The 12,185-nt window shown below is 43.5% G+C and overlaps 1 protein-coding gene across 1 annotated transcript in view; it reads left to right on the forward strand.

The window, feature by feature from the left end:
• LOC138756948 (inositol 1,4,5-triphosphate receptor associated 2) overlaps positions 1-12,185 on the forward strand; it is a 57,948-nt gene that overhangs the window by 6,085 nt on the left and 39,678 nt on the right. The window contains exons 2-4 of the mRNA XM_069923463.1: positions 6,788-7,095; positions 10,502-10,618; positions 11,945-12,122. Coding sequence (XP_069779564.1) covers positions 6,788-7,095; positions 10,502-10,618; positions 11,945-12,122 — 603 coding nt within the window. The remainder of the gene's footprint in view (positions 1-6,787; positions 7,096-10,501; positions 10,619-11,944; positions 12,123-12,185) is intronic.

Genomic DNA, 12,185 nt, shown 5'->3' on the forward strand with positions numbered 1-12,185 from the left:
CCAGCATTGTGGATCAATCACAATACCCAAATCTGATTCCCATCTCTCCCTCAATCTATGTCATCCAGATTTGGGGCTTTGATCTTGAATCAGAGCATATATATTAGAGATAAATTTGGTTGCATTCTCCTTTATAATTAGAATTTCCATGTCTGAACACATTGGTAGGACCATTAATGGTCCCCACTTTTCCATCAAAAAAGATCACAATTGGAGATAGCAAAAGAATGTGTTGTTTGGTAAATTAAATTTATTTTTACGTTCCTCAAAAGACATAAATTTCCCCTTATGATCATAACAATCTTGCCAGGCAGCCAAACTTCTATGACCCAAAGTCATGGGTATTAAAGTGTTTTGAGATAGAGGCAAATATAGTCAAATATATTAAAATATCACCAGCAAATAAATTTATATTCTTCCTGGTCCACTTTAAACCCCTTTATGTCTAGATCTTGTCTGACAGCTTCAGCCAATGGCTATATTGCCATAACAAATGGAGATGGGGATAGTGGACAACTTTGCCTACTTGATCTATATAATGAAAAGACTGATGAAACCTGTCCATTAGTAATTATTTTTTTAGCTTTTGATTAATGATGAAGTTCCGAGGAGGAGTTGGACAAATGGATTGTTTTCTCCAGAGTGTCGAAGGCTGAGGGGAGAAATGAGAAGGACTTTTTTTTTTCACAACTTTATTTATTCGTTCAACAAGGTTATTACATACAGTAAAAAAAGTACATATTGTGAACAATAAAAAAATTATATAAAAAAGAAAAGAGAAAAAAATAGCCAAAGAGAAAAAAAACTAAAATATATTTACTAAAATCTAATCAAAGTAAATTTAAATGTAAATATTCTGAATATAAAGACCACTTATTAAGAAAAAAAGAATAATTATCATATAAAAGATACATGATTTTTTTCCATTACCAAACAAGTTTTCATCTCATTATACCATCTATTAATATCAATCACATGAGCGTTTTTCCATGTACTAGCTATACATTTTTTTTTGCTACAGATAAAGCTAAATATACAAAAGCAATCTGAAATGTATCTAATCCCAAATCTTTCAAAGGCTTCAACTTACCCAACAAAAATATTGTCGGGTCTAGAAGTATTTTGATCTTATACAAATGTACCAAAAACAATTGAATTGCTTTCCAAAAAGATTGTATATGTTTCTTCTTTGGCTTGGCTTCGCGGACGAAGATTTATGGAGGGGGTAAAAAGTCCACGTCAGCTGCAGGCTCGTTTGTGGCTGACCAGTCCGATGCGGGACAGGCAGACACGATTGCAGCGGTTGCAGGGGAAAATTGGTTGGTTGGGGTTGGGTGTTGGGTTTTTCCTCCTTTGCCTTTTGTCAGTGAGGTGGGCTCTGCGGTCTTCTTCAAAGGAGGTTGCTGCCCGCCAAACTGTGAGGCGCCAAGATGCACGGTTTGAGGCGTTATCAGCCCACTGGCGGTGGTCAATGTGGCAGGCACCAAGAGATTTCTTTAGGCAGTCCTTGTACCTTTTCTTTGGTGCACCTCTGTCACGGTGGCCAGTGGAGAGCTCGCCATATAACACGATCTTGGGAAGGCGATGGTCCTCCATTCTGGAGACGTGACCCATCCAGCGCAGCTGGATCTTCAGCAGCGTGGACTCGATGCTGTCGACCTCTGCCATCTCGAGTACTTCGACGTTAGGGATGTAAGCGCTCCAATGGATGTTGAGGATGGAGCGGAGACAACGCTGGTGGAAGCGTTCTAGGAGCCGTAGGTGGTGCCGGTAGAGGACCCATGATTCGGAGCCGAACAGGAGTGTGGGTATGACAACGGCTCTGTATACGCTTATCTTTGTGAGGTTTTTCAGTTGGTTGTTTTTCCAGACTCTTTTGTGTAGTCTTCCAAGGGCGCTATTTGCCTTGGCGAGTCTGTTGTCTATCTCATTGTCGATCCTTGCATCTGATGAAATGGTGCAGCCGAGATAGGTAAACTGGTTGACCGTTTTGAGTTTTGTGTGCCCGATGGAGATGTGGGGGGGCTGGTAATCATGGTAGGGAGCTGGCTGATGGAGGACCTCAGTTTTCTTCAGGCTGACTTCCAGGCCAAACATTTTGGCAGTTTCCGCAAAGCAGGACGTCAAGCGCTGAAGAGCTGGCTCTGAATGGGCAACTAAAGCGGCATCGTCTGCAAAGAGTAGTTCACATAACCATAACCAAACAGCATGAAAAAAAGTTCCAACTAAATTACCACATCTAAAACAAGAGTCTGATTCACTAAAACCATATTTTAAAAAACTTTTCAGGTGTTAAATACAATTGATGTAAAAAATTGTAATTAACTATTGCATAACGGACATTTATCGATCTAGTAACAAGATCATGACAGATATCTAACCAATCATCCTCAGAAAAATTAAACTTAATATCCTTTTCTCATTTAATCTTAGATCTATCTCATCCCTTTTTTTCCATATTCTCCTGTAATATTTGGTACATCAATGAAATATATCCCTTTGGTACAATCACAAGAAAAGATTCAAATTTAGTCAATTTAGGTAAAGTCATATCTCTACCAAATATTTGTTTTACTAAAGATCAAAGTTGATAATAAACAAATAAAGAATTCTCATTAATACAAAAATATTCCCTCATTTGATTAAAGGATAAAAATTGACCTTCTTTAAAACAATCCCCCAAATTTTTTATACCTTTAGATTTCCAATGTAATAAAAATTGATTATACATTGAAAAAGGAATAAGTTGATTATTATATTATGGTGTTAAAGTCAATAATTTACCCTTACAACCTATCGTTCTATTTTTCCTTATCCAGAACTTCATTAAATGCTTTAGTATAGGCACATTATATTTTTGTAATAAATTTAAATTCCACCAAAACAAAAATTGATGTATTTCAAATTCAAAAATATTCACCATCTCAATTTTAGCCCAAATTGGGGGCCAATCCAAATCCATTAAAGAATGGAAGAGGGGGTCAGGAAGCTCCAGTGTGATTTGGATAAATTAAGGGACTGGGCAGATCCATGGCAAATGCACTACAATGTGGATAAATGTGAGGTTATTCACTTTGGTAATACAAACCAGAGGGCAGATTACTATTTGAATGGCAATAGATTAAGAGATGGGGAAGTGCAGAGAGTCCTAGGGGTACTTGTACACCAGTCTTTGAAGGCGAGCATGCAGGTACAGCAGGTGGTTAAAAAGGCAAATGGTATGTTGGCCTTCATATCAAGAGGGTTTGAGTATAGGAACAAGGATACCTTACTGCAGCTGTACAGGGCCTTGGTGAGACCCCACCTGGAGTATTGTGTGCAGTTTTGGTCACCTTATGTAAGGAAGGATGTTCTTGCAATGGAGGGAGTGCAGAGGCGATTCACCAGGCTGATACCTGGAATGGCAGGAATGACTTATGAGGAAAGATTGCGCAAATTGGGATTGTACTCGCTGGAGTTTAGAAGATTGAGAGGGGATCTCATAGAGACATATAAAATTCTGGCAGGACTGGACAGAATGGATGCAGATGGGATGTTTCCAATGATGGGAAAATCCAGAACCCGGGGCCATGGTTTGAGGATAATAGGCAAACCATTTAGGACAAAGTTGAAGAGGAATTTCTTTACCCAGAGGGTGGTGAATCTGTGGAATTCATTGCCACAGAGGGCAGTAGAGGCAGGTTCATTAAATATATTTAAGAGGGAATTGGATCTATTTCTTCAGTATAAGGGTATTAAAGGTTACAGAGAGAAGGCGGGGACGGGGTACTGAACTTTAAAATCAGCCATGATCTCGTTGAATGGCGGAGCAGGGCTCGAAGAGTCGAATGACCTACTCCTGCTCCTATCTTCTATGTTTCTATGTTAATAAATTTAAGTTGAGCTGCCTCATAATAATTTTGAAAATTTGGTAAACGTAATCCTCCTAATGCATATTTTCAAGTTAACTTATTCAAAGCTACTCTTGGAAATTTACCCTTCCATAAAAATTCCCTAACCATTTTATTAAAATGTTGGAAAAAATTCTTATTAAGTAAACACGGAATTGACTGAAACAAATATTGTATATGTGGAAAGATATTCATTTTAATTGTATTTATTCTTCCAATTAAATTTATAGGAAGATCCTTCCACTTAATCAAATCAGCTTTGATCTTTTTCATTAATGGTACATAATTTAATTTATATAAAGACTGATAATCAACATCCATATTTATACCCAAATATTTAATTCGATCAGTCCACTTCAAATTAATAATATTCTTATAAACTGAATAATCTTCTTCACCTATCGGTAAAATTTCACTTTTTTCCCAATTAACTTTATATCCAGACAAAGATCCATATTGTGTTAAACACTCCTTCAAGTGTAAAAGTGACTGAGCTGGTTTTGTTAAATAAATGAGAAGAACTTTATAAAATTGTGAGAGGAATGAACAGATTTATGTTACTGGAGGGCTTGGGTTCAAGGTGAGATAGAAAATATAGGAAATGCGTGAAGGCCAGGATTAGTCTGCTCCTACTTTTCACATTTTGATAGTTTGTCATGGAATTCCTACAGACAGAAATTTAACCAGACCTTTGTTGCCTTTATACTAGCTTACACTGACCTCTTTCTTTGCATTGGTACCCTGTTGACCAATAGGGAGCTAAAGGTTCTGCTCAGACCAAGCATTCTGATGAAGAGTCCTTAATAATTTCTCTCTCCACAAAAGCTACCTAATATACAGTGCGCTTACAAGATTTTGTCTGGTTTTATTTCAGATTTCCAGCATCTTCAGTTTTTTTTTGTTGCAGGTCAAATGTATAATTTGTAGCTTTGTCCTTTTGAAATCCCACCATGGTTTAAACACTTCCCTATCTCTGCAACACCACCCCCCTCCCTCCCCATCCCCAACCCTACAATGACCTGATATTTCCACTGCTCCATTTCTGGCCTAGTGTTATGCCTCAGATCACAGAATCTCAGAATGTATTTAAGTTAGTAAGAAATCCTGAAGTAAAACATGAAAGTCTGCAAACACTGTGGTTGAAGTAAAAACACAAAGCTGGAGAAACTCAGAAGGTCAAAGAGTGCCCTTTATAGAGCAAAGATAAAGATGCATAACCAATGTTTCGGTGTTGAGCCCTTCATCAAGGTAAGGGCTCAAGCCTGAAACGTTGGTTATGTACTTTAATCTTTGCTCTAGTTTGGGCACCTGCCTACATTTTGCTCATACCTTGATGAAAATCCGGGTATGAGAATGGCTGGTCTACATGATGACTTTTGTGTAATTCGCTTCCAGCCACCACCAAGTCTTCAGCGGCTATGTCCTGAAGCTCTAGATTTTTGATCCCATTAACCTCTCCTCTGTACATTATTTTCAGACTGTTTAATATGACTTCTTTGAACAAGATTTTGGTCATCTTCTCAGTGTTGGTTTTCTGTTTATGAAATAGGTTTGGCACTTTGGTTGGTTAAACTGGGGTTAAACAGGAGTTGGATACCACCCTCCACTACACACAAACAACTCTGTAGTGGGGAGAGTGGACAACTTCAAGGAACTTGGTGCTCACTTAACTAGTGACCTATTGTGGACACTCAACATCTCCTCACTTGTTAGGAAGGAGCAACAGTGACTGCACTTCCTAAGAAGACTGAAGCGGGCATGGCTACTGCCCACCATTATGTCAATGTTCTACAGGAGCTCTATTGAGAGTGTCCTGGCCGGCTGCATGTGGTATTGTTGCTGCAAAAAAGTGGATTGGAGGTCAATCCACAGGACCATTAGAGTGGCAGAGAGGATCACTGGGGTCTTCCCCATCCCCCCCCCCCCCCACCATCAATGTGATCTACCGGGATCATTGTCTGAAGAGGGCATGCAAAATCATTGAGGTCCCCTTCCACCCTGCACACAGCATCTTTCAGCTGCTCTTGTCGGGGAAGAGATACAGGAGGATCAGAGCCAGCACCACCAGGCTGAGAAACAAGCTGGACAGTGAGACAGTTGAATGAACTGCTCATACTAATCCACCATGACTGAACTATTTATTTAATAATAATATTTATTTATTTTAATATTTGTATATAAACACTGTCTTACACAGAGGAACTGAGCAAGCTGTTTCTGCAGGTTGTTGTTGTATTTGGTTGGCATAGATATGTTGGGCTGAAGGGCCTGTTTCCATGCTGTAGCATTCCATGTCTCCAGGAAGTCCTTATGTTACGTTAAAGGTGCTATTTAAATGCAGTAGTACATGCTTGTGCCATCCTCGGCCTCCTGGACTAATCCTTCTAGTACTGGAGATTGTGTGGCATTCCCTTTGATATATCTGGTATGGAAAATTAGGTTGTGCCTTGATCTTTGAGACCAACGTATTGGTTCAGAGTTTACAGGGTTGCAGTTCTAAGCATCATTTGTAAACATCCAAATGTTATAAGATGGCAAGTTTACTGTTACAGTGTCAGCAATAAGAAACATGGTTCGAATCCCGTGCTGACTGTAAGGAGTTTGTATGTTTTGCCCCAAGGTCTCCAGTTTCCCTCCCAACCCCCCACCCCCCATCACTGTATGTTAATTGGGCGACACATACTTGTTGGCTGAAAAGGCTTGTTACCGTACTTTTTAAAAAAAAAAAAATGTGCACTGACATTCCTACCCGCTGCAGTTGATTAGGTACTTTGCATAAAAAAACTACAGTAGTATACATAAGTGAATTAAAAAGACAATAAACAAAAAAGCAACAATAAATAAAATATAATTAAATTAAATGTAATTAGCTTCTTTCGTTAATACCTTTTTTGCAGGTATTCTGAAATTGAAATGGCTTCTGGTCTACAGGCTGACAGGGTCCAGAGTTCCACAGCCGCTGATGGATTGCCGTCTCTCCAGAGAAGCCAGGCGGTAGATCACAAAGAGAAGCACTCCCCACTTTCCAACTGTGTCTCGCGTTTAGACTCCGGACTGGGCACTGGGACGATAGACTCGTCCATGGATGGGAATGACAGCGTCAACGTGGCTGGTATTATGTCGTTAACCGGGGACTGGACTGCACCCACAGATGCTTCGGCCAGGGAAGTGCATGGAAGACATGTGAATTCTGTCAAGAACAACAGTGAGTCAGTAGAATGCCCCAAGCAGAATATCCAGAAGTGGCTGAAAGAGGGGGAATATTGAGGGAGCATAGTTGAAGGGCAGTACGAGCATAGTGATGTAATCTTGAACTAGTATGGTGCTGGAATATTACATTAGCGAAAACAGAGTACTGAAGGTATACTCCACATTTGGGGAAATTTTAATGGTATGCGACAAAACTGTTCTGTATGGTTGCAAGGATAGATTTTAAGAATCGGAAACTAGAGGGAATAAGTCGTCAAGTTTATTGTCATCCTGATTGTACAAGTTACAACCCGACGAAACAGTGTTCTCCGGTCCTCGGTGCAAAACATACAGTCATAACACACATACAGATACACAATATATATGTAGGAAAAGTGTATCTATAAAAATAAATAATGTTTTGTACAAATTAGAGTCTCAGATGGTCAGTGTGAGTAGTTCCTTTGGTTGTTCAACATTCTCGCTGCCTCTGGGAAGAAGCTGTTCCTCAGCCTGGTAGTGCTGGCTCTGATCCTCCTGTATCGGTTCCCCGATGCTATGTGAGGGGTGGAAGGGAACCTCAATGATTTTGTGTGCCCTTTTCAGACATTGATCCCGATAGATCACGTTGATGGGGGGGTGGAGGATGGGGGAAACTCCAGTGATCCTTTCTGCCATTCTTATGGTCCTGTGATTGACCTCTGATACCTCTGTTTCATACCACGTTGTCATGTCGCCAGCCAGGACGCTCTCGATAGAGCTTCTGTAGAAGGTTAACATGATGATGGCTGGTAGCCTTGCCTGGTTCAGTCTTCTTACGAAGTGCAGCCGCTGTTGCACCTTCCTGACAAGTGAGGAGATGTTGAGTATTCACGAAAGGTCACTAGTTATGTGATCTCCAAGGAACTTGGTGCTCTCCTCTCTCTCCACTACAGAGTTGTTGATGTGTAGTGGAGGCTGGTCATTCCTGGTCCATGATCATCTCATTTGTCTTGTCCACATTGAGATAAGGAGAGAGGAAGGTGTTTTAAAGGTGATTTGAGAGGAAAAAGCGATTAATATCCAGCGCTCACTGATAGAATTCCATGTGGTTACTAAATTTGAGAGGCATTATACAGATATAAATTGACAAGGAATAGAAGGACATAGAACACTATTGCACTGAAAACAGGCCATTCGGCCCTTCTAGTCTGTGCTGACCATAATTCCAGTAGACCCACTGACCTGCTCCCATTCTATAATCCTCCAGACCTCTCCCATCCATGTATTTATCCAATTTATTCTTAAAACAAGATCAAGCCCACAACCACATCAGATGACAGCTTATTCCATACTCGCACCACTCTCTGAGTGAAGAACTTCCCCCTAATGTTCCCCCTGAACCTTTCCCCTTTCAGTTTAAAACTATGTACCTCCTTCCTGATGGTAGCAGATTGAAGAGGGCATGGCCTGGGTGGTGAGGATCCTTGAAGATAGAGGGGTTGGGGGAGACGAGAGCTGGAGGACATGACTTAAGGGTGAAAGATGAGATATTTAGGTAGAACTTCTTCACTTAGAGAGTGCTGGGAGTGTGGAACGAGCTGCCAGCTGAAGTGGTGAATGTGGGTTCAGTTTTGACATTCAAGAAAAATTTGGACAGGTTCAGGATGGGAGGACTATGGAATGGATACAGGTAGATGGGATTAGGCAGAATAATAGTGTGGTACAGACTAGAAGGGCAGAAGAGCATGTTTCTGAACTGTAGCGTTCTATGGTTCTAAGTTTTTTAGCACTAAGAGTGAATGGAATGAGTTCCCAGGATCACTGGGGGAAGCAGATACGATAGTAATGTTTAAGAGGCTTTTATGTAAGAGCAGAGGGATATGGATCATGTACAGGCAGAAGAGACAATTTAATTTGGCTTCATGTTAGGCACAGACATTATGGGCTGAAGGGCCTGTTCCTATTCTGTAACTGCTCCACATTCTCATAATATCTCGACTGGGAAGGCAAGAGGTTTTGGGTCACTCATTGTGTGTGCGTGTGAGAATGTGCGCGCATGCATGTGTGCATATGTGCAGATGAGCGTGTGTGTGCATGGGTGTGTGTGAGCATTTGTCTGTGCATGAGAGCATGTGTGTGTGTGAGCGTGTGTGTGAGCGTGTGTGTGAGCGTGTGTGTGAGCGTGTGTGTGAGCGTGTGTGTGAGCGTGTGTGTGAGCGTGTGTGTGAGCGTGTGTGTGAGTGTGTGTGTGAGAGCGTGTGTGTGAGCGTGTGTGTGAGCGTGTGTGTGAGCGTGTGTGTGAGCGTGTGTGTGAGCGTGTGTGTGAGCGTGTGTGTGAGCGTGTGTGTGAGCGTGTGTGTGAGCGTGTGTGTGAGCGCGTGTGTGAGCGCGTGTGTGAGCGCGTGTGTGTGAGCGCGTGTGTGTGAGCGCGTGTGTGTGAGCGCGTGTGTGTGAGCGCGTGTGTGTGAGCGCGTGTGTGTGAGCGCGTGTGTGTGAGCGCGTGTGTGTGAGCGCGTGTGTGTGAGCCTGTGTGTGTGAGCCTGTGTGTTTGTGCAGGTGAGTGTGTGTGTGCATGGGTGTGTGTGAGCATGTGTCTGTGCATGAGAGAGCGTGCGTGTGAGCATGCGCGTGTGAGCGTGTGCATGTGAGCGTGTATGTGTGAGGATGTGTGTGCAGGTGAGGATGTGTGTGCATGCGTGTTTGTGCAGGTGAGTGTGTGTGCATGGGTATGTGTGAGCATGTGTCTGTGCATGAGAGTGTGAGCGTGTGCACGTGAGTGTGAGCATGTGCGCGTGAGCGCGTGCGCGTGAGCGTGAGCGCGTGCGCGTGTGCGAGCGCGTGCGCGTGAGCGCGTGCGCGTGTGCGAGCGTGTGCGAGCGTGTGCGTGTGCGAGCGTGTGCGTGTGCGAGCGTGTGCGTGTGAGCGTGTGCGTGTGAGCGTGTGCGTGTGAGCGTGTGCGTGTGAGCGTGTGCGTGTGAGCGTGTGCGTGTGAGCGTGCGCGTGTGAGAGCGTGCGCGTGTGAGCGTGCGTGTGAGCGTGCGCGTGTGAGCGTGCGTGTGAGCGTGCGTGTGTGCGTGTGCGCGTGAGCGTGTGCGCGTGAGCGTGTGCGCGTGAGCGTGTGCGCGTGAGCGTGTGCGCGTGAGCGTGTGCGCGTGTGCGTGTGCGCGCGTGCGTGCGAGCGTGTGTGTGCAGGTGAGCATGTGTGTGCATGCATGTTTGTGCAGGTGAGTGTGCAGGTGAGCATGTGCAATGGTGGCGTCATTGGTTTATTGGAACTATTGAGCACTTGCAGCATAGTCACATCCTGGGTGTGGAGGCTGGGGGCTTGTGGTCATGTCAGGGATGGTGGGACAAGTAACTTAGAAGGAGATGGGTTACTGGGTCGCGGAATTTGCAAATGTTTGATGTGTAACCTTTGCTCCCATGAAACCCTCCATCAGGCACCAATGAAATTGTGCCTTCAGAGGAGGGTTCAACAGGTTATGAGGCACCTGGTCTCTGTTCTGAGGAGGATGTGCTGAACTTCACCTTCAAAGTTTGCGATACTGAAGGCACAGGTACGTGGACTGTGGGCACTAACATTCTGATCCATGTCATTGTGCAAAGTGTTTCCCACTCATTCGGCTGTCCAGACGCTAAAGCCTAGAAGTAAATTCCCCCTCCCCCTCTAAAACTAGAAATAAATTCCTCCCCTCCTCCCCCCTCCCTTTTCCTTCCCCTTTAGAAATTCTGCCTGGCCCACAGCAAAAGGAATCTCAGGGTTGTATGTGATGTCAGGTATGTTCTCTGACAGTAAATTTTAACTTTGAACTACAGTTTTGTCCAAATCATTATACACGTCACAAACAGCAGGGTTGAAATTGTTTGGATGAAAGAGAGTATTGATGGAGTTAGGTACAGGTCAACCATGGTTTAATGGAAAAGCAGGGTATTGTAGAAGGTTTGAATGTCCTCTTCATGTTCCATTGAATGTATTTTAGGTTCCTTAACCCTCCTGCTCGAATTAATCTGCCATCCATTATGGGAGCTGTACCTGCTCCCCACTGGAACCTGAGTAAAACACCAAAGTCTGCAGACGCTGTGATTGTAATAAAAACATAGATGCTAGAGGTCTCGCAGCGTCCATGGGAGACAAAGATATATTGCTGATGTTTCGGGCCTGAGCCATCTTTCAAGGAATAAGCAAAAAATCAGGAAATCTCATAACAGAGACAGTTCTGGCTGGGGGAGGAATCCAGACTAACAAAAGGTGTTAATTGGATATGATAAGGAGAGAGGGCAGTGTACTGCCAATCAACCACAATCAGACAGAGAATCATGATTAATAGGCTTGAATCACTTTAAAGTGTCAGCACAGCTTGCATATTGCTGGCCTGGTTCCAAGGCAGGTACTAAGCAAGGGATTTGGACATAACAGCCTTTATGTGGATATCTACAAGGGAGGACTTCACAGGTTCAGGGGGCGGGGCAGCCCATACAGCCCATACACATAGTGGTAGCACCACAGTGAGAATCGATTTTGTCTGTGGGAAGGGAGGCAGAGGTAAAAGGGAGAAAGACAGAGCTGGGGGAGGGAGAGTTTAGCCAGAGAAGTCGTTATTAATGCCATCTGGTTGGAGGGTGCCCAGGTGGAAGATGAGGTGTTGTTCTTGCACTTTACGGGTGGTCTCAGCCTGGCAGTGCACATGGCCATGGACAGACTTGTCAGCAAGGGAATGGGATGGGAAATAGAAATGGGCACCCACTGGGAGATCCATGCTATTGCTCTCCACTGGGACCTGCTTTGCTTTCATCGATTTGGGTGTTGAATGTTCCTTGAAACAATGGTGGAGAGCCTGTGAGCTGGCTGGGTTGAAGGCTGATCCTTTTATGTTGTCTAATAGGGAGAGTTGCAGCTTCAGTGATCATTCAGTACCTGGAGGAAATGACGGGACAGAGCAAGGACACCAAACTGGAGCAGCTGCACAGTATGCTGGATCCAGAACAGAAAGACGTGGCCATTGACCGAGGAAGCTTCCATGTCATCATGAGCAGATGGATCGCAGATTGCACCCAGGATGGGTAATGTAGCAAAGGAAGACCTGGAAACCTGAAACCACTGTTGGGGATCAGTCAGGGCGTAGG

Source organism: Narcine bancroftii, chromosome 1 (genome assembly GCF_036971445.1).
Source record: "Narcine bancroftii isolate sNarBan1 chromosome 1, sNarBan1.hap1, whole genome shotgun sequence".
Lineage (NCBI taxonomy): Eukaryota > Metazoa > Chordata > Chondrichthyes > Torpediniformes > Narcinidae > Narcine > Narcine bancroftii.